This window comes from Gallinula chloropus (assembly GCF_964237585.1).
Source record: "Gallinula chloropus genome assembly, chromosome: Z".
NCBI classification, from domain to species: domain Eukaryota; kingdom Metazoa; phylum Chordata; class Aves; order Gruiformes; family Rallidae; genus Gallinula; species Gallinula chloropus.
Genome location: NC_140089.1, coordinates 77,958,493 through 77,981,323, shown reverse-complemented (window position 1 = coordinate 77,981,323; position 22,831 = coordinate 77,958,493). Strand labels below are relative to the sequence as shown.

At 45.2% G+C, this 22,831-nt stretch overlaps 1 protein-coding gene across 1 annotated transcript in view; it reads right to left on the bottom strand.

The window, feature by feature from the left end:
• Window positions 1-5,933, bottom strand: part of PDZD2 (PDZ domain containing 2) — a gene marked incomplete at both ends in the record, with an annotated part of 138,924 nt that extends 132,991 nt beyond the window's left edge. Inside the window, one exon of the mRNA XM_084278589.1 lies at window positions 5,455-5,933. Within this exon, the coding sequence (XP_084134715.1) occupies window positions 5,455-5,933 (479 nt within the window). The remainder of the gene's footprint in view (window positions 1-5,454) is intronic.
• Window positions 5,934-22,831: the final 16,898 nt, after the last annotated feature.

Here is a 22,831-nt window from a genome sequence, read left to right as displayed (position 1 = left end):
ACCACAGCGTGGCAGGAAGCAGTGCCCCACGGATAAACGAGAAACTGGAGCTTTGATATCAAAGAGACGCGGCATTCAAAGGGAGATTTTCTTCCCAACAAGAAAATCCTCCTATTGCAAAGGCAAAGCAGTTTATGATAAAAAAAATCACTCAGTTCAAACTTCTGAGGAAGGGGAAGCTCAATTAAAGGACATCTTGAAAGATGTGATCTGAAACACCAGTTTTCAAACCACACTGTCAGTTTTTTGAGCTGGTCTACTCAGATGTAACAACAGTCCCTGCTCTCCGTTTCCATCCCCTCAGCAGATGTACCACTCTGCATCTCCCTGCAGCAAGGCTCCCAACAAGGGGGCAAAGAAGATCTGCACCCTCTTGAAGACCACTGTTCAGAGCTGAATTTGGCTGCAGATAAAGCCAGGGACTGCATATTTCCAGGACCAGCAAGGCCTGTTTTGATACAGAACCTCCAGATTTCATCCAGCTGAGCTCAGGACTGTTATTGACTGCCACAGACAAGCAGCACAAAGTGCTTTGTTCATTTTGAGACCTGTAATTTAGTTAGACACTCAGTATTGTGCTCTATAATCAGCTGCTAGCACTTACAGAGAAGCAGGATTGTGTTTAGAATGTCCATGGATCAAGCAAATACTAATAGCATTGACCTGTTAGGAGGACCAGGATGTTACCTTCATCCTTCCAGTTATCCTGGAGCGTGTAGATGCAGTGTACAGTAGTAGAAAGCACTCAGGAAAGACCTTGGCTCTGCTGGAAAGCCCCAACTTCAGGTAAGGTCAAAGCTTTGCCTTCATTAATGGCACTTAAAGCTAATTCTCCATGGCACATCTGATTTCTGAAGGTCTTTCTCAACATCTTTGAAAATAAACTGATTTCTCTGACATTCTCAGAATCACAGAATTGTAGGGGTTGGAAGGGACCTCGAGAGATCATCGGGTCAACCCCCCCCCCCCATTCAGCATGCCTTATCTTGAGCTGGGGAGCAGTCCTAGCAACTCCCCATGACACTATCAGAAGAGGAGAGACTAAGAAAATGCTGTGCAAAGGTATGGCTGTCAAAACACTTCTCTGTTCCTTTTTGGAAGCAACTTTCAGGTTGTGGGTTAAGAAGCCAGCCAGTTCTCTGACTGTATTCCCACACACAGTTACATTTGGTCATTTTTGGAGATGAGGAACATGATATTTTAAAGCAGTGGTTAGGTTTCCTCAATGACAAAATTATAGTAATATCTCATGCTTATACTACACTGTCATCACTTGTAACGTATCTTACTCCGCTCTCTTCAAAAACCATTTGAATTTGGAAATGTATTCAACACTGATTTTATAGATTAGATGTATATAGTAGCTGTGTCCAAGCACTGCAGCTATACTTGATGAAATTTATAATCAAATATTTCAAACAATGATACTCATGACAAAATAATTCTTTTGCAATCCTCCCAGGACTAGCTCAATAAAGCCCCATTCAGTCATGCTCAAGAAATGAAGGATTCATCTGTCATCTGTAGGAATACTAACAGCCTCCCTCCAACAAATGAGTAATAGCCCAAAATGAGAGGAGTAGTTCCAAAATACATAGGAAGTTGTTGTCTGGGGAAACATAACCCATGTGTTTTGGAGCTACAGTTGTATAGACAGAAGATAAATAAACATGCAAAGTTTTGATCAACCTTTATTGAGTACTCCAATACAGCTCAGTTCCCTGCAATTGTTGACAGACATGCATAATTTGCTAACTCTGAAGACAGCAGTAATTTTCCCTCAGTCACTAACATCACCAGAAATGCCACCACCTACATCATTCCTCTCTAATGTAATAATACCCTGTTAAGCAAAGAGCTTTGATGATTGTATTACTGCATAATGTTTCTCTAATTGAAAAGAAAAAGAAAAAAAAAGAAACAAGCTCAGCAATAATCAACCTGTTTCTGCTGTTTACATAGCAATCAGGTTGAATTTAAATAAATATTTTTTCTTTTAGAAAGCCAAACCTGATTCAACTTCCTTAGCAGGAAAGACAGATGGGTGATGCCCACAGCCAGCTCTCCCAAGAAGCAGAGTGCGGCTCTTCTGTGCTGTGTCTGACCTCATCTGGGGCCTGAGGACCTGTAGGCACAGGTTCTACACCTGGAACAATCTATCCAGGGCTGCCCAATCCTGGAACAAACTGTCCAGGGATGCCCAGTCTGTTATGACTGCAGCCATCTGCCCCCATGCCCTCTAGAGACTGATCACATCCATAGGACAGCCTCCAGAAGGGACTGCGTGCCCCTGCTTCTCCTTTTGCACTGTCCAGTGGGACAAGCCTTAGCCCCTTGGTCCAGGGAGGGCTTGCATGGTGGAATGGAGCTGGAGATGACCCACAGCCTGTGTACATGGGCACATTTGTACCAAACCTGCTGCTGGAGGAGTGGCAACCCCCTGGAAAGTAGCATGAGACCCTCTGGTCAGTGTCCAGGGTCCCCAGGTACGTGCCAGTTTCCCCAGTTATGGAAATAAATCAGCAGATTCCCCAAAATGCTAGAGTGGACCGTGCTCGCCAGGTGAGATGGGGCTGCAGTAGCACACTTGCCAGGTGAGGAATAGATGTGCAGTCAGTGTCCTGCTTGCCCAATCCAGCCTGGTGCTACAGAAGCTACAGGCAGAATTTTAATTTCGCTGACCATGCGCAGGCTACACAAAGTATCTCACACTGCACATCTCAACACTCACACTCCTTCACAGAATCACAGAATCACAGAATCACAGAATTATCAAGGTTGGAAAAGACCTAAAAGATCATCCAGTCCAACCATTCACCTATTACTACTAGCTCCCACTAAACCATGTCCCTCAATACAACATCCAGTCTTTCCTTGAACACCCCCAGGGTCGGTGACTCCACCACCTCCCTGGGCAGTGCATTCCAGTGCCTGACTACCCTTTCAGAGAAGTAGTGCTTCCTAATGTCCAGCCTGAATCTCCCCTGGCGCAGCTTGATACCATTCCCTCTAGTTCTGTCGCTGTCTACACGGGAGAAGAGGCCGACCCCCAGCTCACTACAACCTCCCTTCAGGAAGTTACAGAGAGCTATAAGGTCTCCCCTGAGCCTCCTCTTCTTCAGTCTGAAAGAGTTTCTCACCCAGACAGAGAAATCAAGCCAGGATCACTATTCAGTGTGCTGTGCTGCCCCAAAACCTTGAAGAACTATGGGGAATGGGCTCTGCTTATAGCAGCAATATGAAAATACTCAAGGAAGGCTTCTTCTTTGAAACAGGCTTCCCAAAAGTCAAACTGTCTTTCAGCCTGTTATAAACCTACAAAGAATTATCTTCCTTCTGAGCACCCCAACAGAGAAATCTTCTGAAGAAATCTCAAAGCATCCTGGAGCAGATCAGATGAACAAGGTGGTAGCATGGGGTTGGAGTTAGCAGCCAGCTCCCTAAGAGGCAAAACCAAGTACTCCAAACTGAAAATGTTCTCAAGGTCCCAAACTGTCATCCATCAACATCACCCTTTGTCAAATAGCAGTTGACAGTAAGTTAGGCAAAGATGGTTTGGATGCTGAAAATAAATCAGGTTTTGCCTAAGAGATGTCCTAAATTTTGGCCTAAATTGGATGTAGAATATTCTAAAACAGGATCTTATGAGCAACAACACTGGTCCTGTATCACCAAAAGTCTACATTTATAACGGCACCCAAAAAATCTCAGCTCAGGAAAATGGAGCACTTGATTCTCATTAGCAGCAGTCACAGCTTGCTGGTCTAATAACAGAGCATTCCAAAGGAACAATCCCAAAATGAAGTCTTCAGGGATATGATAAAAAGAGCAGATAACCCAAATGTTTTGGACTCCATTTCATATTATCTTTCATTTTGCATTAATAATAAGATAACACTGTTGCTGGCCACTGCAAGCATTTCCCTTGGATTTTAGGAATAGTGACATATGGCAAAGGAGAAACAGCAAATTAACTGCTTTTTGCCACAAATTTGGGGGTGCCATCGACTGATACTCCCTCAATACCAATATATACACACTCGCTGAATTACAGGCTTGAATACAGACTGTTGTTAGCGCCCCTGTAAAACCACAGTCCTGTTCCCCTGCCCAGCACCCACAGACTGAGGAGTCACTGATTTTATTCTGCTGTGTGGTAGGAACAGGAGCAACGGTCAGCCCAAAGCGCTGCCACATTTGCTGCCTAAGGGGAGCAAAGGCCACGCACTTTGCAGGATTATAGCTTGCAAGTGTTACCCCCCTGAGGCCATTGTGGTTTTGCAAGTCTGACAGCTAAAGCAGCAGATAAATAACCAATGAGGCTTCCCATCAATGCTATATTCTCACTGGACAAATCTGTAAAGATTCAACTCTTTCTTCTCTCTTTTTTTTTTTCCTCAGTGTACAGGCTATTTCAGTTAAAACCTGTTATTTGCCCCCGCTGCAAATCTTGCTTGCTGGAGCACTTTCTCAGCTGGTCTGAAGTGGCATGCTACTCCCAAGGCCCATAAAACACGCTGGATTACTCAAACTGCAGATCAACGTTTTCCTTTCAAAGAAAGGGCACTTCACTAGCATTTTGTTTCCATAACTGTCCATCCCCCAAGATGATCCCCCTTTGGCAAGAGGGGAGGATGTTAGTCCCCCACCCCACCCTGCCCGGTAGGTTGCAGCCTCAGGTATGTATGAACATTTGTATCCTCATCTTCATCAGAGAATGGGCTTTGCCTTTGCAGAGGGAAATGTGAGCAAGTCTGCCAGCCCACAAAGAGCAAAGCTGGGCCAATAACCAATTTTATAGCATGCAGCAGCTGAAATTAAAAAAAAAGCATGAATAATCTCTATCATTTCTGATTTGAACTCTTAAAGGTTTTATGTTTTCTGGGACAGAAGACAGCTAAAGAGAGTGAATTCAATAAAATCAAAGGGAATTTATTAAAATGAAGTAAGGGAATTTATTAAAAGCAGTTGTTCCAATCTGGAAAACACAAAAATGCCTTGCCTTGAAAAAGCTTCAGACAACATTTAGCTGTCAAAAAAGCTTCCTTCAACTCAAATGATTCAACAATTCAAATGATTCAACAAAAGTAAGATGCACCTGTAAAAAATTCTTCCAGTGCTGCTGAGTCTGTGTTCATATTTACTTAAAAACATAGTTTTATCAAATCCCAGGAAGACTCCTGTTTTAGCGGAGACCCTCCAATGCCTGCAAAATGCTATTTTTGTTTACACAATGACCCCTCAGAACTTTACAGTGAATGTGTAAATGTGGGCTAATTATCAATTTGCTTTTGTTACTTATTTTCAACATACCTGAAGAAGAAACCCAGAGCTCTCACAGAGGCTGGAAAGCAGAGTTCAAAACATCTGCTCCCAGACATAAATCAGTACTGACCGTGACCGGCATCACGTGCCATGAGAGGTGGCCACTGGCAGCTGCTCTTCCACCCTTACCTCGCACCGGTGACATCCACGCCAACCATCAACTGGCCATTCAGAGAAAGGATCTCGTCTTTCAGGCGCACTCTCCCACACTTGCCAGCTGGGCTGTTTTTCTTCAAGTCCGTCACCCAGATGCACCCGACGTCAAGCACCGGCCCCTTGTGCCCCTTCCTCTTCTTCCCTCCACGTCGCTTCTCCCCGTAGTCCCCCAGAGCAGGGATGTTCCCAAAGCTCAACCCAAGTACCTCGTTTTTTCGCATCTCCTGGGCCAGGTACATGGTGCAGATCTCCGTATCCAAAGTCCCGGAGCTCCCTGGCTGCAGGTTGCTCTCATCCACAGAGAAGTTGAGCTGGATGTACTCGCTCAGCTTCTGGACAGCCGAGCGGCAGAGCTGCTGCTCGGCCCCCTCGGCCCCCTCCCGACGGCTGTTCTGCAGCCACTGGCACAGGAGGGGGAGGAAGACCCCAGCGTTGTCCTGCGTGATGGGCATCGCTGTCCCTGTTCATCCCCTCATGGCAGCCCTGGACCTGATCTGCTCCCCAGACGTTGGCTCCACTGCCTGCCACGGCCCCCTGCAGCCCCTGGGGCCATGATGGATTGGGGCTCCATACCCAAAGCAAGCCCCATCTAATCTCACGGGTGCATTTTTGGGGCTCCAGCTGTCTAAAAGCAAGCCAAGGCAGGATGTTTGGTGTGAACACACTGCAGCTGGCCCCACAGAAAGGTCAGAGGATGAAGCAGTGGGGAGTGTCTGTAGCTGCCTGGGTACGGCTGCCGTCGGGGTCCCCACTCCTTTGGGAACGATGTCTCCTTCCCACCACGGTCACCACACCGTCTTGTCCTGCAAGGGGGAAACAGCATGGTTAGAAGTACCACGAGCACTGCTGGCGTCCTACCTCCCAGCTCAGTACCCCCGCGCCGGGCTTGCACGGCCGGAGCCGCTCTCCTTCTGCGATTTACCACTTGAGGGCACCAGCTGCTCTTCTCAGCAAGGGAATTAAAAGGTCACGATTAGCTCCTGACCTACCCGCTGAAACAGGGAATTGATGAGCTGTGGCGATGCTCCTGCCACATCTCCAGGCCCGTCACCGAACCAAAGGAGACACTCGGACCAAATCCCCTCCAGGGACCACTGAAGGGGCACAGCGTGACACTGGCCTCACCAGCGATGGAGGCTGGTTGATGACGCTGATGAAGGCAGCTCTGCCCTCCTCCACACCAGTGTTTTCAGGCTGGGATAGGCATAATCTGGCCAGTTCTCTGATTTAGCTCCCGACCAAGCTGCACAAGGGATGGGCAGCAGCAAGCACCAAGGGTGAGGATAAACAACGGGGTCCCTTCCCTTACTGGCAGCAGTGGCTTACAGTGGACTAAACCTACACTGCGGGCAAAGCACCTAAGGGAGGTGGCTACCCAGTCCCTGGGATCAGAGCTGTAGAGGTGAGTTCCCTAGTTCCCTGCAGTTCCAAGGGACAGGCACACAGGCAGCAGGAGCTGGGGGTTAGCAAGCCAGTGGGTGAGAAAGGTTGGTTTGCTGTGGTTTCTTTTTCTAGGATAGCTAGGATCTATGAAACAGTAAAAAAACTCCGATATGAGTCAGGTCTGGTTGACCAGTTTCTTTTTGGGAGTTATTTTCTAGCAGCAGATGCTGCTCAGTGAGGTGTACATGAAGAAGGCAACAAAGAAAGGGTTATAATACAATCACAGATTGACCAGGAAATGGAGTTAAAACTGCTGAATATCTTAGATATCTAACACAACCTTGGTGAATATATTGCTTTTAACACAAAACTTAGGTCTTCTTTAAGGTCTCAGATTTAATTTAAGACAAAAGTGAGGATCCATGTGACCTGGCTGGAACTTCTTGTAGTAAGACATAGATCCAGAATACTGATATAAAGGTACATATGTTATATGAACATATACAGTTCATATGTTATATGAACATACACTGAAAATTAGAGGCAGCATCTCTTGGTATACAAAGGATGATGCATATACTCACTGTGAGGTACAGAACAGAGGGAGGAAAAACTGCTAAATTCTTTAAATATAAAAGGGAAAAAAATATGGGGGATTGCACAACAGACTTCAAGCAGAGAAGATTAAATGGATCAGGCTACCTGTTAACAGCTGCAATGGGAGAGGACATGCATGAGCTATCTTCCAGGAAAGGAAAGCAGCAGGAGACAGAGAGTCCTGGTGCCTTCAGAGCAATATTCTTGCATAACTGATAGGTCCTGTAATCAGCAGGGAAGTACTTCCAGAGAGGAATGTGTTGAGGGTAAGAAGATGGAAGGAAACTCATGTAAGGGTGCTTGTGAAATGATAAAATCTGCTATATGCAAGAGGTTGAGGACAGCAAAACAGAAATATCTGGCTTCAATACATTAAAAAAAAAAACCACAAAACCCTGCTAGTCAAGAATTCATGGAGAAGAATTTAGAGGAAAAAGAAATCAAGGTGAGCTGTAGTTTCTCGAAGAAACAATATTTTGTGCTTAAAAGGCACAGGCACAGTAATATCTCAATGCAGAAAAAGGATCAGAGGACCAGGCGGCATTACAAGCTTTTCATTTCCCTCACAGATAAGAAAAAAGAACACTAAAGGTTACTGAGCAGGAGTTAAAGAATAGTTTGAACACAGGCAGAAATATTAGAAACATCAGGGCATAAAAACGAAATGAAACTTGCAGAAGATTGAAAAAAAAAAAGTGTTACCTTTAATATGTATATTAATACCAAGAAGACAGTCTGGAAAAGTGTTGCTCAAACAGAAAGTTATTGAAAAATGACACCAAAGGGGGCAATCTGAGTTTGATTTTTGCTTTAATCCTTGTTAAAATTGCCTACTATGCACAGGGGATTAGTACAGTTAACACTACAACACATTACCACTACAAAGGTGTACTATCTTCTTCTCTGCCCCTTCGAGGGTGAGATCAGTCCTCTGTCCAAGTCATGTATTTCCAGACCAGTAGGATGGAACAAACTGCCTTTTTAATTCCCTACAAAAAACAGCTGAAGTCATCTCAGATACTTCCTTCCTGGTCACCTATGAAAGCTCAGGCATGTCAGGTGCCAGAAGCCAGGACAAGGTCAAGCGTAGTGCCTGTCTTCAAGGGTTGAAAGAGAAGCGGCAAAAGAATGCTACATCAGTTAGTCTAGCTTCAATCCTCTGAAAAACTCTAAAACAAAGGAGAAGTTTGCATGGATATGGAAGGTAACAAAAATATAAGTACCAGCTGACACAGAAGAGACAAGAAAAAAAATCAACTCAAATTAACTTCTTTTCATCATAGAGAAATTGTTAGATATCATTTATCTGGGCTTCATTATAGCTTTTGACATCGTCTCAAACAACTTTCTCATAAATAAACTATGAAAACACTATTAAATGAGACTAATATAAATCCATACCCAGGGAATAGTTATTAATGATATTCAGATGAAAACAGAAGGAGACTGAGCAGAGCTCTGCTGGATCTATATAGTCTACTCCTGCGAAGCACATTCATTAGTGACCTGGACAATGAAAGAGAGCACAGTTATTAAATCTGCAGATTACATGGAGCTGGGAGTGACTGCAGACACACTGGAGAACAGGATTAGCATCTAAAATCATCCTGACAAAAAAAGACCCAAAAATACATTGTCTAAAAAATAGGATAAAGTTCAGCAAGGACAAGTGCAAAGAACTACAAAAGGAAAAGCACATGTAGGTAGGGTTGAATAGGTGGCAAATCTTCAGGGAGAGATGCAGGGTTTGTTGTGAATCATTCCTGCCAATAAAGTCTGGCTCTTGAAGGGGTAAAGGGGTCTTTGTCTCAGGATGTTCCAAGAAAGGCAAAGCATACCAGGCATGTGAAGTACCTCTGTAGCCTCACATGGAGCTGGGAAGGTCTCAGCAGCAACTGTCCAGTTGCAGGAAAGCACTGGCATGACTACTGGTCTAGAAAATGTGACTTATTAGGAAACAGTCAAGCAGTTAGGGCCTGCTAGTCTGAAAAGGAGAAAGCATTGCAGGTGGGATGTGAGAACACAAGCTCAAGGTCCTCCAGCACCCTTGCCCATTGTGAAGTAATGGATATGGATAACATCAGGCTAGATTTAGGCTGGTGGTTAGATAACACTAAAGAATACCAAAGCACCAGAGGACACTGTCTCGGTTGACTGGAGTCTTCATCACTCATGGTTTGCGTAGTGGGTTAAACAAATACCTGCCAGGAGCAATAATGAGAGCAAATCTCTCTTGGCCTTTGGGAGAGAGTAATCTATTTCCACCCCTCTTACTTTTTTTTTCCTTTCAGCATCACTTTTTGTCTTAGCAGAGCAGAGTGAGAGGTCATATAACAGGTAACATCCAGTGAGTTAGACAAAAACACCCTTGTCGTTGTTTCAACAGGAAACATTGGTACAGCTCCCAGTAACTGTACAGGGTTCAAAACCATTCAGGCTCCAGAAGTGATCAGACCAGATCACCCTTGGAGGTCCTTTTTGGCCTAATAATTTAAGGGGTGTTCCTCTTAGCTGCTTAATTTTGAGACTGGGTGGGCATGTTTAAGTCTGCCCTTTGCAAACTATACTGAGAGCAATTGTTCCATCCTGGAGAAATTTGGGCTCTAAAAGCAACTTGCAGTTTTAGCTCTGGAGTTTCCAAATCTCTGCATTGGCCAAGGGCACAACTTGACTTCAGCTTCAATCCTGCAATTACCTGGGCGGGATGGGGCACTCAGAGGCATCTGCATCCCACAAAAAAACTCCTCCATCATCCATTTAGTGACATTGCTGGAGGGCTCTCCTCCTTGATGCAGAGAGAGGGGGAGAGGATAGATCCTCTATCCCTCCAAAGATAGAGGATGACGGCCTGTTCCGCCCCGCCAGAGGCAGGCAACCTTCAAAGCCCTGTTCCTCTCCCCACAGGAAACACTGCAGGTGTTGATACGCTGCAGGTTGCCTGTCTATGCCCCTGAGCTCTCTGCAGAGCCATAGCAGACATTTAAGATAATCATGTAGATAATTATACAGTATTTTTAAGAGATTTGATTTGCTCAAACGAAACCTTATATCTTTGGAAAAAAGACTGACAAGCATAAATAGGAAATACTCCTTCCAGACAAAACAGGCGCCGCAGCACTGAGCTGAACACCTCTGTGCTGCTGAGAAGAGCAACCTGATCTGTCAGATGCCAGTGGGAGCAAAAAATAAAAAGGTGACAAATTGTTCATCAAGGGAATAAATAGATCTGCCTGATAAAAATGGCAAACTGAACACTAAGATGAAATGTATTTTTGCTCTTGACTTCCACTAAAATAGATTCAAGACCATGTGAGAAAACTTACTTGGAGTTGCCAACACCTTGCTTACTCTCTGTAGGTGACAGGCCTGCCAAACCATCCCAGGGCCTGACATGGAATACAAGACATAAACAAAAGACTCTGCTTTTCTGCCCATTCTGGCATTGATACTTGCCTGGAGTAAACCAGGCCAGCGCTGGGAATGGGCACCTGTTGCTGTTTCACCCCAGCTGAGAGCTGAGAGCCGAGATCCACGCAGCTGCCTGCTCCTTAAAGGAAAAGAGCAGGGAAAAGGGAAGGGGGGGGGGGGAGGGGGGGAGAGGTAAGGGAAGGGAAAAGGAAGGGGTAAATAACCCCAAAACCAAGAAATAAGAGGCCGGTGGGTTGGGATAAGGATAGTTTACTAAGATAACAGAAAGATACAATGTAACAATGCTAACAGGAGCAAAAATCTATGAAGCTGTTGATACACAATGCAGTTTCTCACCGAACCCACAGCTCAGGCCGTGCCACCCAGAGCCGCCCCAGAACCCAACAGCTCCCCAAGAACCGCGCGTCCCGGCGCCGCCCTCGGCCTTCCTCCCGTCAGCCCCCGATATCCTGGGCAGGACGTAACTGGCATGGAATACTCTCTTTGGTCAGTTGAGCCACCTGTCCTGGCTTCGTCCCTCCTTTCTCATGAAGAGCTGAGAAAGTCCTTGACTGTCTGACAGCAACTAGAAACATCAGGGTGTTATCAGCACTACTCCCATTTTAACTCCCAAACACAGCATTCCATCCGCTGCTACAACTGAATTTAACTCTATCCTGACCAAAACCAGGACAGCACACCTGAGAGGAGACAAGTGGCCTGTCTTGGGAACAGGAGTACCTCTTCCTGGGGACAATTTTCCACAGAGAAGACTTTGACCTTGTGGCTCTGAATCCCTCTGAGGCTACTGATTCCCACTCTCTGGACAGTGATTTAATCTCGCAGCCTACCTGAGTCTCAGTAGGTGAGGCGTGCCGAGATTCTTCTGTTTGTGGTTTAAAGGGTAAAATTAATGGGGTAAGATCTTGCAGCTAAGGATGTCTGCAGCCTAAGACTGTCTCAACAGGAAAGATACTGGCGTGGGAAATCCTACTTAGGTTGCTGGAGGCAATATGGGCATAATTTTAGCCTTGCTCAAACAGCAGGGTCATGATGGTACAGAGACAGCATAGCCACTCACCTGGAGGAGGACCTCAAAGGGGATTATGTCTTCTTGGCCTCTTAGTTTAGAAAGACCCTCACCATGCTGAGTATTGGTTTTAGGGCTCAGATTTACCTTCCTCTGCTGCAGAAGCCACAGCCAACCCAAAGCATGGGACAGGCAGGAGGATGAACCTTTTGGGTCAGCAGCTCTCAGAGGATCAAAAAAACACTGCAGCAAACACCTTGAAAAAACATGGTGCCTTCTCACCCAGCAATCCCAACAGCCCAAGCACCACTCGTCTCTGCACAACCACAGAAAGAAACAGCCACTTTGCACTACTGCAGCCTGCCCAGCCCAGGTACATGCTTCTTCCCAAAGACTTCCACCACCACCTAGGAAGTAGAGGAGCCTGTTCCCACCCCAACTAGCCACCAGCCACAAGGATCCTGCTCTCCATCATCAGATCGGGTCCCCAGCTATCACAGCAACTCTTTCAACCTCTACTCAATAAAATTAATCAAATTTTAAGTTGAATTAAAGAGGATTTATATCTGATATTTTGCTGGAGAGCTGTTCAACCACACCACATAGTTGGAAATGGTTTGTATTCTACCACGAGTGTATTCATAGTCAATTTATATGTGCAGTCATGTAGCTTCTACAGCTCTCTACTCTTCTTGGTGTTTATAGCTCTTCTTACCTTCACCCCTGGTGTACCTACAGCCAGATAAATCAGCCTTTACCTGCTCTTCTTCCATCCATCACTCTCACATAAGGTATGTTCTCAAAGGCTGAAACTCTGCACTCTTGTTAAAGACCTGCCTGTCTTCTCCCTTCCCCAGTAAAAGGTTTTAGTAATGGCTCGGTAGGTAAGATACTTTGTTAATGTCCAGCCTTTTAGTTCAAGATACTGACTTAAACAGAAGCAAGATAGGTGAAGAGAGGTTGCTTCTTTTAGGCTTTCTTAAGGAAGAGCTATCTTAAATGATTGCTTATGGACAAATATTTGAACAAGTTGAGGATGGAACTGTCAAAAGCATATATGGATATCCAGTGCACAGATACACTTCTTTATTTATTTTTTTAAATTTCTGACAGGCTAAGCTTTTTCTTCCTAGACCATCCTCAAAGGTGTGATGTAAAGAGCTCCAATAATCACTTTCTCATAGGGGAACAAAGGAAATATAGAGGGTCATTAAAATGTGCCATTACAGATTTTTAAAAGGTGATTTGTGCAAATGGCTAACACGCAGTCCTCCAGGATAACCCCTCTGGCATTTCCAGACTAGCCTAAACCTCCAGAAAAACATACATAGAGTTATTCAAAAAAATTCCTTTCATCCCTTGAGTGAGATCACTTTATAATCATTTTAAAGGTTATGTTTGACAGATGCTGTTAATCTTTTATATAAAGATGAAGGCATCATACTTGTTTTCCTAAAGTCATCTGGGCATTTTAGGACCAGAGAAATAAATCTACTGCCAGCAAAAGACGTTAATTTATTAATTTCTATTCAAGCTTTCATTTCTTCCACTTTTTAGTTAACAACTAATAGTCAAGTAGTAACAATGGCAAAAAAAAAAAAAAAAAAAATAAAAACCACATAGGAACTGAATTAAAGTGTTTCACTAAAAGACACATTATTGCTGCAAGACGGTTTTGCCAAGGTCTGAAATCCTCCAGGACAGCAGCAAATCTGTTTCATTCTGGGTTACCCAGTGGCACAAATCAGATAGGTTATGTTTCTGCTGAATTAGCCAGAGTGCACATTTACAGGTCAGCTTTATGCGAGCCATAAGAAGACTACCGATATTTGACTTGGCAATAAAAATTTAAATCTTATGCTGGCAGGCTTTGAAAGTTTTTGAGCAAATTTGAATTGACAGTGAGTTTTATAGCAGTCAGCATTTTATATCTCATGGTCTCAATGCTTTTAATCCAGCTGTAGGAGCTCTAAAGCTGGATTTACTGCACAGTCAAAACACAGCCTCAGGTTTGACCTCAACACAAGTAACCAACAGGAATACAGGGACATAAGATTTGGGATTTCTTTTCCTTAACATCAGCTGAATCCTCCTCTGAGCTTGTCACCATGGGCTCTCTTTCTGTCCAAAGGAGAGAAAGGAATCACAGAATCACAGAATCATAGAATCTTAGAATCAAAGAATGTGTAAATTTGGAAGGGACCTTTAGAGGTTATCTAGTCTAACACCCCTGCAGTAAGGAGGGACATCTTCCCTAGATCAGGTCACCCAGAGCCCCATCAAGCCTGAGCTTGAATGACTCCAGGGATGGGTCCTGCACTACCTCTCTGGGCAACCTGTTCCAGTGATCCACCACCGTGCTATTGAAGAACTTTTTCCTAACATTCCACCTAAATCTCCCCTTTTCAACTTGGAAACCATTACCCCTTGTCCTACTGCCACATGCCCTCGTGAACAGTTATTCCCATATTTCTTATAGGCACCTTTCAGGGACTGGAAGGCTGCTATAAGGTCTCCCTGGAGCCTTCTCTTCTCCTGGCTGAACAAGACCAACCCTCTCAGCCTGTCCTCATAGGAGAGGTGCTTCAGCCCTTTGATCATTTTTGTGGCCCCTCTCTAGATGTGCTCCAAGAAGTACATGTACTTCTTGTGTTCAGAGCTCTAAAGCTGGACACAGTACTCCAGGTGCGGTCTCACCAAATCAGAGCAGAGGGACAGAATCACCCCTCAGTTCTTTTGATACAGATGCACATTGTTGGCTGTTGTAGTTTTGCATGGCTGGGTTCTGGTGGAGAAGGGGGGCTCAGGGGTGGCTTCTGCAAGAAGCAGCCAGAAGCTCTCTGCAGGCCCCACAGAGCAAACACCAGCCGGCTCAAGGCCAGTCCTGCCACTGACCAAGGCCCAGCCCATCAGTGATGATCACAGCACCTCTGGGAATCACATTTAGAAGAAAAAAAACCCCAAGCAGCTGCTTTTTGCCCCCAGAGAAGGGAGTGAGAAGATGTATGAAACTGTGCAGACATCAAGGCCAAGGAATGGGGGGAGGTGGCACCCCAGGTGCTGGAGAGAAAGATGCCCCTGCAGCCCCTGGAGAAACCCATGGTGGAGCGGGTGTCCCTCCACAGCCCATGGAAAAGGCCGAGACCCCACCTGCAGCCTGTGGAGAGGCCCCACGCTGGAGCAGGGGGAGACATACAAGACGCTGTGACCTGTGGTGGAACAAGCCTCTGCCAGCACTTGCAGCCCATGGAGAGAGACACAGAGATGAGTGAGAGAGAGAGAGAGAGAGACCCACGCCAGAGCAGGTTTGCTGGGGGTACTTGTGACCCCGTGGGGCACCAGGCTGGAGCAGTCTGGGCCTGAGAGACATTCTGTGATTTATGACTGCACCCCATAGCAGTGACTCACACTGGGGCAGCTGGGGAAGAGCTGAAGCCCCATGGGAAAGCACTCATGTTGGAGAAGTTCTTGGAGAACTGTCTGCCATGGGTGGGACCCCACGGTGCAGCAGGGGAAGGGGGTGAGGAATGCCCCCTCTCCCCAGCTAAGAAAGAAAACAACTGGTGAGGAACTGATCGAAATCCCCATTCCCCCAGTCCCTGCCCCTCCCTGTGCCACAATGTGGGGGGAAGAAGGGAGCAAAATCATGACTAAAGTGAAGTCTGCTAAGAAGGGAGGGGTGGGGAGAGGTGCTTTAAGATCTGGTGGCACTTCTCTTTACCCGACTGTGATGTCACTGGGGGTGCAGGGCAGTGTCAGAAATTAGAGTTTTCTTTCCTTTATTCTGTGTTGAGTCTGTTCTGCCCAAGACACTGATTGTGGAATGATCTCTCCCTGTCCTTATCTCCACTCCTGAGACTCTCAATATATATTTTCTCACCTGTCCAGCTGAAAAGGAGTGACTTTGGTGGGCATCTGGCCTCCAGCCAGTGTCAAACCACCACAGCGGCTCATGTCCAGCTTCTCATCATGAGTACTCCCAAGTCCTCTGACTCCAAATGAGCGCACTTATGAAACAGTTATTGGACCTATAGTAGATCTTTATTTTTGGACAGATGCATGACATCTTACAACTGTGTTTTTTGCTCCATTGCATGAAAAATGGGTGGCAAAGTCACATAGAGATACCTGAATATGATTAGGTGGATCCTACTGTAAAACATGCAGTTAACAAGACAAATTGAGCACAGAAAAAAGTCTAATATAGCATAGCAAAAGAAAGGCGGTGGCAATCTCTCTGTCACTTCCTTCAGAAAGGTTCACTGCAATGTTTCCTTAACTGCTTTGATTTTCAAGTATTTACATTGGCTGCATCAAAAATCAAACATCTAGACTTCCTAACACAAACCTAGTAATTGCCTGGATGTTTATAGTATCAGCCAAAGGAAGGCCCTGAGAACAAAGAACGGTTTGCCAAAAGAACACTGAAACTGCCAAACATAGAAATACAAAATTATAGCAGGAAACATTATACAATAAAAGGGACAGAACATTTAAATAAAAACCTATGTTCTTCAATTTTTTGTAAAAACCTCACAACAACCAGTATGACAATGCACACAAATGGCTCTCTATAGGAAGTGTTTGTATACCAGGTGCTCTCATAATATTCAAACAGCTGGCAATTAGTGAAATTTTTATTTAAGAAAATGTGATTGTTTCTATTTTTATAAAGAGGAGATAGACCTACATTAAGGCAGGCATCTCATTCAGTCTCATCTCCAGTCTTCCACAATACCATTGGAAAATTTTTAAAGCATTGTATGTGCCCCTGCCAGGCACCAGACAAGACACCACCTACTCATGCTAAGCACCAAAAACACATTGCATGAGGATGAGCAGCCCTCCTTCCACTTCACCACATCCTACCCATTGCCCATGCTGTTCTGTGCAGGTAGGCAGGGTGAGGCCATCCTCCCCAGACAGTGGGAAGGGAGCAGACTCCCCTAATTCCTTAATCCCACACCCCAAATTATCTGAGCACAAGGTGACAGCACTGCAACACTGGATCAGTGGTTTAACACCACTGTAAAGTCTACAGAGGCCTCCACCACTGGTATGACCTCCAAGGCCATTGGGTATGCCCTCTTTAGCAGCACTGCTCAGGAGAAGCCGCCTCAGTTCTCACAGAATGCACCTTGCCCCATTACTGCTTCTTACCTAGAGCCCTGAAGCCAACCACTGCTTCCAGCACTGTTATTTCCATGTTCATACAGCTCCCTATCACTACTCTCCCAGCTTCTTTCTTTCCCATACTGCCTGGGGACATTTCTCGTCTGCTCAGAAGTCTCCACAAGTCTTTAATCTCAACTTTATACAGAGCCCAGGCATGTGAGTGTCCATAAACAGGCTCAGAGAGACACATTTCCAAAACATATTGCATGAAACTGTACCAGAATTCAGGGTTCATGCTGTACTGGAAAGCAGTTCCACAGGACCAGGAACATGATGAGATTTTACTGATACTACTAAAATATTATGAATAGGAGAAAGCATTCACTGTATGTCAGCAAGTAACAGTAAAACTTGGAAGTGGGGTGGTGACCAAAGCCTCTGGTTACCACACCATGGTCAGGCAGCATGAGCCCTTTCCTTACAGCACATTGCTGCAGTCTTGTCTATGCTGAGATCACTGGTGTCCTCTGGGGACAGCAAGTGTGATGCCTTCTGTGATGGTGAGACAATCATGCAGGCAGCCCTGGTCTGAAAGCAGGGAAAGCCAAAGCCAGTCATGTTGCCCATGGTAAGAAAACGCTGAGCCAGGGCTGTGATGATGCAGCTTCACAGTTTTATATCTTTTATACACTAACAACGGGGTTGTTTGATCTGCTCAGCTTGGTAAGGAAATCTTCCGAGTGTACTGTTCCGCCTGCCAAAACTGCTGTGGTCTGAGAGGAGATTCAGAGATAGACAAAGCGAGCTTTTAAAGTGGAAAGACTGCTGGGCTCTAAGCAATGGACTGTATTTTCCACCATAATTCAGATGAATTAAAAAGAAGACAGCAGGGAAGGAAGCATCTGCCTGGCCATCCATTATTAATGAAAGGATCAAATCTAAAACTCTTTCTGATACTGATACAGAAGCCCTTTACTATGATCAAATTATTCTCTTTAGTCCTCCCCCTTTTTTTACGAAAACTGTCTCCAGCAGCAAGCCTCTTCCCCAAGTCCAGGTCAGGTGGGACAATGGGAAAGCTTTGCAATTTCCAAATGACTTTTTAAATATTTCCAATATTCTTTTACGCTGAATGTACTTTGAGTATTGAAGGGTGATAGGCTTGCCTTTTTGCATTCATTTAAATCAGAATAAAGCCCTGATATAATTAAATCTGGCCAGGGATGTCAAGGGCAACAAGAAAAGTTTCTATAGGTACGTCAGTGATAAAAGGAAGACGAGGGAACATGTGGGTCATCTCTGGAAGGATAAGGGAGACGCGGCTGCTCTGGGCATGGAGGATGCTGAGGTACTCAATGACTTTTTTGCCTCAGTCTTCACCAGCAAATGCTCTAGCCTCACTGCTCATGTTGCAGAAGGCAGTCAGGGATTGGGACAGTGAAAAACCACCCACTGTAGGAGAAGAACAGGTTCAAGACCAACTAAGGAATCTCAAGGTGCACCAGACCATGGGCCTGCCAAGATGCATCTGTGGGTCCCGAGGGAAGTGATGGATGAAGTGGCTAAGCAGCTACACATCATATCTGAGAAGTTGTGGCAGTCCAGTGAAGTTCCCTTTGACTAGAAAAGGGGAAACATAACCCCATTTTTAAAAAGGAGAAAAGGAAGACCCAGGGAACTACAGGCCGGTCAATCATATCTCTGTGCCTGGCAAGATCATGGACCAGGTCCTCCTGGAAACTATGCTCAGGCACATGGAAAGTACGGACGTGACTGATGACAGCCAACATGGCTTCACTAAGGGCAAATTGTGCCTGACAAATCTGGTGGCCTTCTGTGACTGGGTTACAGCTTTGGTGGGTAAAGGAAGAACAACCAATGTCATCTACCTGGACTTCTGTAAGGCCTTTGACACGGACCCCCACAGCATCCTTGTCTCTAAATTGGAGAGACATGGATATTTGCTGGATGGACTGCTTGGTGGACAAGGAATTGGCTGGATGGTCACAGTCAAAGAGGCTTAATCTCCAAGTGGATAATAGTGATGAGTGGTGTTCCTCAGGGATCAGTATTTGGACTGGTGCTGTTTAATATCTTTCTTAGATACATGGACAGTGGGATCAAGTGCATGCTCATCAAGTTTGCAGACAACACCAAGCTGAGTGGTGCAGTTGACACACCTGAGGAACAGGATGCCATCCAGAGGGACCTGGACAAGCTTGAGAAGTGCATCACATGAACCTTATGAAATTCAAGAAGGCCAAGTGCAAGGTCCTCCTGCACACAGGTCGGGGCAACCCCCAGTATCAATACAGGCTAGGGGATCAACATATTGAGAGCAGTCCCACAGAGAAGGACTTGGGGGTACTGGTGGATGAAAAGCTGGACATGAGCAGCAATCTGCACTTTCAGTCCAGAAAGCCAACCACATCCTGGGCTGCATCAAAACCAGCATGAATAGCAGGTCAAGGGACACAATTCTCCCCCTGTACTCTGCTCTTGTGAGACCCCACATGGAGTACTGCATTGCACTGGGGCCCCCAGTATAAGAAGGACATAGACCTGTTGGAACAAGTCCACAGGAGGCCACAAAGATTATCAGAGGGCTGGGGCACTTCTATGAAGACAGGCTGAGAGAGTTGTGCTTGTTTATCCTGGAGAAGAGAAGGCTCTGGGGTGACATTATAGCAGCCTTCCAGTGCCTGAAAGGGCCTACAGGAAAGCTGGAGAGGGCATGTTTACAAGAGCTTGGAGTGATAGGTCATGGAATAATGCGTTTTGCCCTGGGTTGGGCAAGGATAGAGTTAATTTTCTATCTACCAGCTGGTGCAGTGCTGTGTTTGGGAGTTAGGATGAGAGCAGTGCTGATAACACACTGATGGTTTAGTTGTTGCGAAGCAGCCAGGAACTTTTCAGCTTCTCCTACAGCCCTGACAACTAGATGGCAGGGGGGCACCCAGGAAGCTGGGAGGGGACACACACACACAAAGGGATATTCCACACCATGATGTCATGCTCAGTATAAAGGGGGGCTAGCAGGGGAGGGGCATGCAGCTCCAGGACATGTGGCTTGGGGACGGTCCAGCTTTGGGACAAGTCTGAGCTGCATGGTCAGAGTTGTGCAGTTCGGTGAGTAACTGCATTGTGTATCACCAGGTTTGTATATTCGGTTGTAAGTCTTGTTGTGGCTGTTTCCCCCTCCCATGGCTATCCCAGTCAACTGTCCTAATCCCAACTCACCAGGTTTGGTTTTGTCTCCCTCTTCTCCTCCCCAACCCGCAGTGGAGGAGAGAGGGGAGAGTGAGCAAGCAGCTGCATGGTGGTAAACTTCTGGCTGGGGCTAAGCCACAACACCTTTAAACTAAAAGAGGGTAGATTTGTCAAGATACATTATCAAGAAATTCTTTACTCTTGAGGGCAGTGAGGCCCTGGCACAGGCTGCCCAGAGAAGCTGTGGCTGCCCCGTCCCTGGCAGGGTTCAAGGCCAGGCTGGATGGGGCTTTGGGCAACCTGGTCTACCAGAGGATGTCCCTGGGGTGGGACTAGAAGAGCTTTTGGGTCCCCCCCAATCCAAACCAGTCTGTGATTCTATAATTTCAAAGACAAGACTCAAAATCAGCTAATTGTCACATGATCTAATGTCCCAGACTATATCAAAGCAAACTTCTATTGCAGCCAGATAGTTACAAAAAACTAGCTACCTACGGACTAGTCAATTTTGCAGCAGAACAGAAAAGGGTTGCTTAAAGAAACAAGTTATTGCCAGCTTGTTGAATGATGGAAGAGCTATATTTAAAGTTTCTTGAAGAATGTCACCCGTACACTACTGCAATTGTTCAGCATTTTCTGTGTGCCAGCATGCCTAATCATCCTCTGGATCTCTTCCACTTGCTGAACGGTTCAGAGCTGGTGCTGGGAAGCACCACTGTGAATTTTCAGAGTATTCAGAATTCGCTTCTCGTGTCATTTATGGAAGTGAAAACCTGGAGTAACATAATTAAAATCAGTGATGCTTTTCTGGATTTACTTTGCAGTTGTGTAGCCACAGCGGAAATCTAATTTTAAGTATGCAGATTCCTAGAAATGTCCCCTTACCAAGTTTTAAAATAGCACATCTCTCTCACACACATGTACACACACAGAGAATTACATGCATATAAGCAACAGACTTCAAATTTACATTTAGGCACCTAAATAAGTGACCCAGTTTTTAAAAGCTCTCACTGATGTCACCTAGTTATGTATGACCTTGAAATAAGCACTCATCTGCCTACACCTTCATAGCCACAACTCCAAATCTCTCAGTTGCAAGTCTTTCTGAAGAAAAGGACTGGGCTTCCATGTAACTTTTTGAACATTCCTATAGGAATTTACTGCACACTCAGTTCTTTCTGAAAACAACACTTACATAAAATAAGAGACAAAAAAAGGCTTTGTAGATCTGTAATTATTTTTAAATGCTTCCACTCTTCTCAAGACCTTCCTGTGGGAAAGACCTCAGCAATAATTATTCATAAAATAAGAAAATGCAAATAACATGTTAAGTTTGGATTGCATTGTCTGCAGGAGTCATGAATCCAAAATTACAAGCAAACCACAAACATCATGGGTCCCTTCCAACTCAGTACATTATATGATTCCATGATTCTATGATCTGATATTCTAATACTGTGAATCTATATTAAAAAAACAAATGTGCCTAACAAATTGTTTATATTTAATTTTGATAAGCACCAAGAAAACATACAGCTTAAAACCCTGCAAACAATGCAGTTGGAAGATGGACTGATATGATTTTACTGTTACTGGAAAGGGCACAATTTAAAAAAAAAAAGGAAAGAAAGAAATAAAAAAGAAGCTGTTTTCTATTATCTCTTAACTCTGAATTAAGATCAGGAAAATTATTATTACCAGATTTTACAAGACATTTTTCCATATCACTATTCCCAAAATGCATTAATCAAATCTAATCTGACCTGACCATTGGAAATAATTACCAGCCTACTGTGAGTGCTCCCAAGCAACTGTGCCAAGTAGTGCTTAAAAGGGACTTTCAGAGATCTTTCTTATCTCAGCTTTGCCATATCTCATAACACTGCACACTTCCTTATCATCACCAGTGGTCTCTTTCACTTCCCAGTAAACTTCATCTCCTTTAAACCTAAGGATGTTCAGATAGCATTTTACTTCTCTATCACTCATATCTACCTGGAGGCACTAAATACATTTGCCTTCAACACTACATAACCACACTTCACTCATTCTCCACGAAGGATCAACTTAGCTGTGTGAAGCACTTTGACACATTGGCAGAGGTCAGCTTTCCTCCATACAGCCCTGTCCGGGAAGCACGGGCACACACGAAGCCAACTACCCATCACTGTCTTAAGGAAACACATCTCTGAAACCAGGACATCACTTCAACTGCAACCAGCAACATGGTGCATCTGAAATGCAGGATCTCCACAGCTGAAGGACCAGTCCCTGTACTCTGCAGTATTCGTTCAGCTCCTATTCCCACTCTCAAGTCAGTGCAGAGGTTTTCATGGCAGCAAAGGCTCATCTTTGACCTCTGAAGGACACAAGGCACTGAACCATAACCCTGCCATTCCTTTCTCTGTCCCCTTAACCTCCAGCTGAACTACAGCAGCCTCTCAAAGCATGCATGCCAGGCTGCATTCTTTCCCAAATTGAAGGTTAACCCTGCTGGTAGAAATTCACTGGAAGCAATGAGCTGTCACGTCTCAGAGATAAGATGCTGCCGATGCTGATGCAGCATCCATTTCCTTCAGCAGCCAGATATCTTGGAGTGGGGAT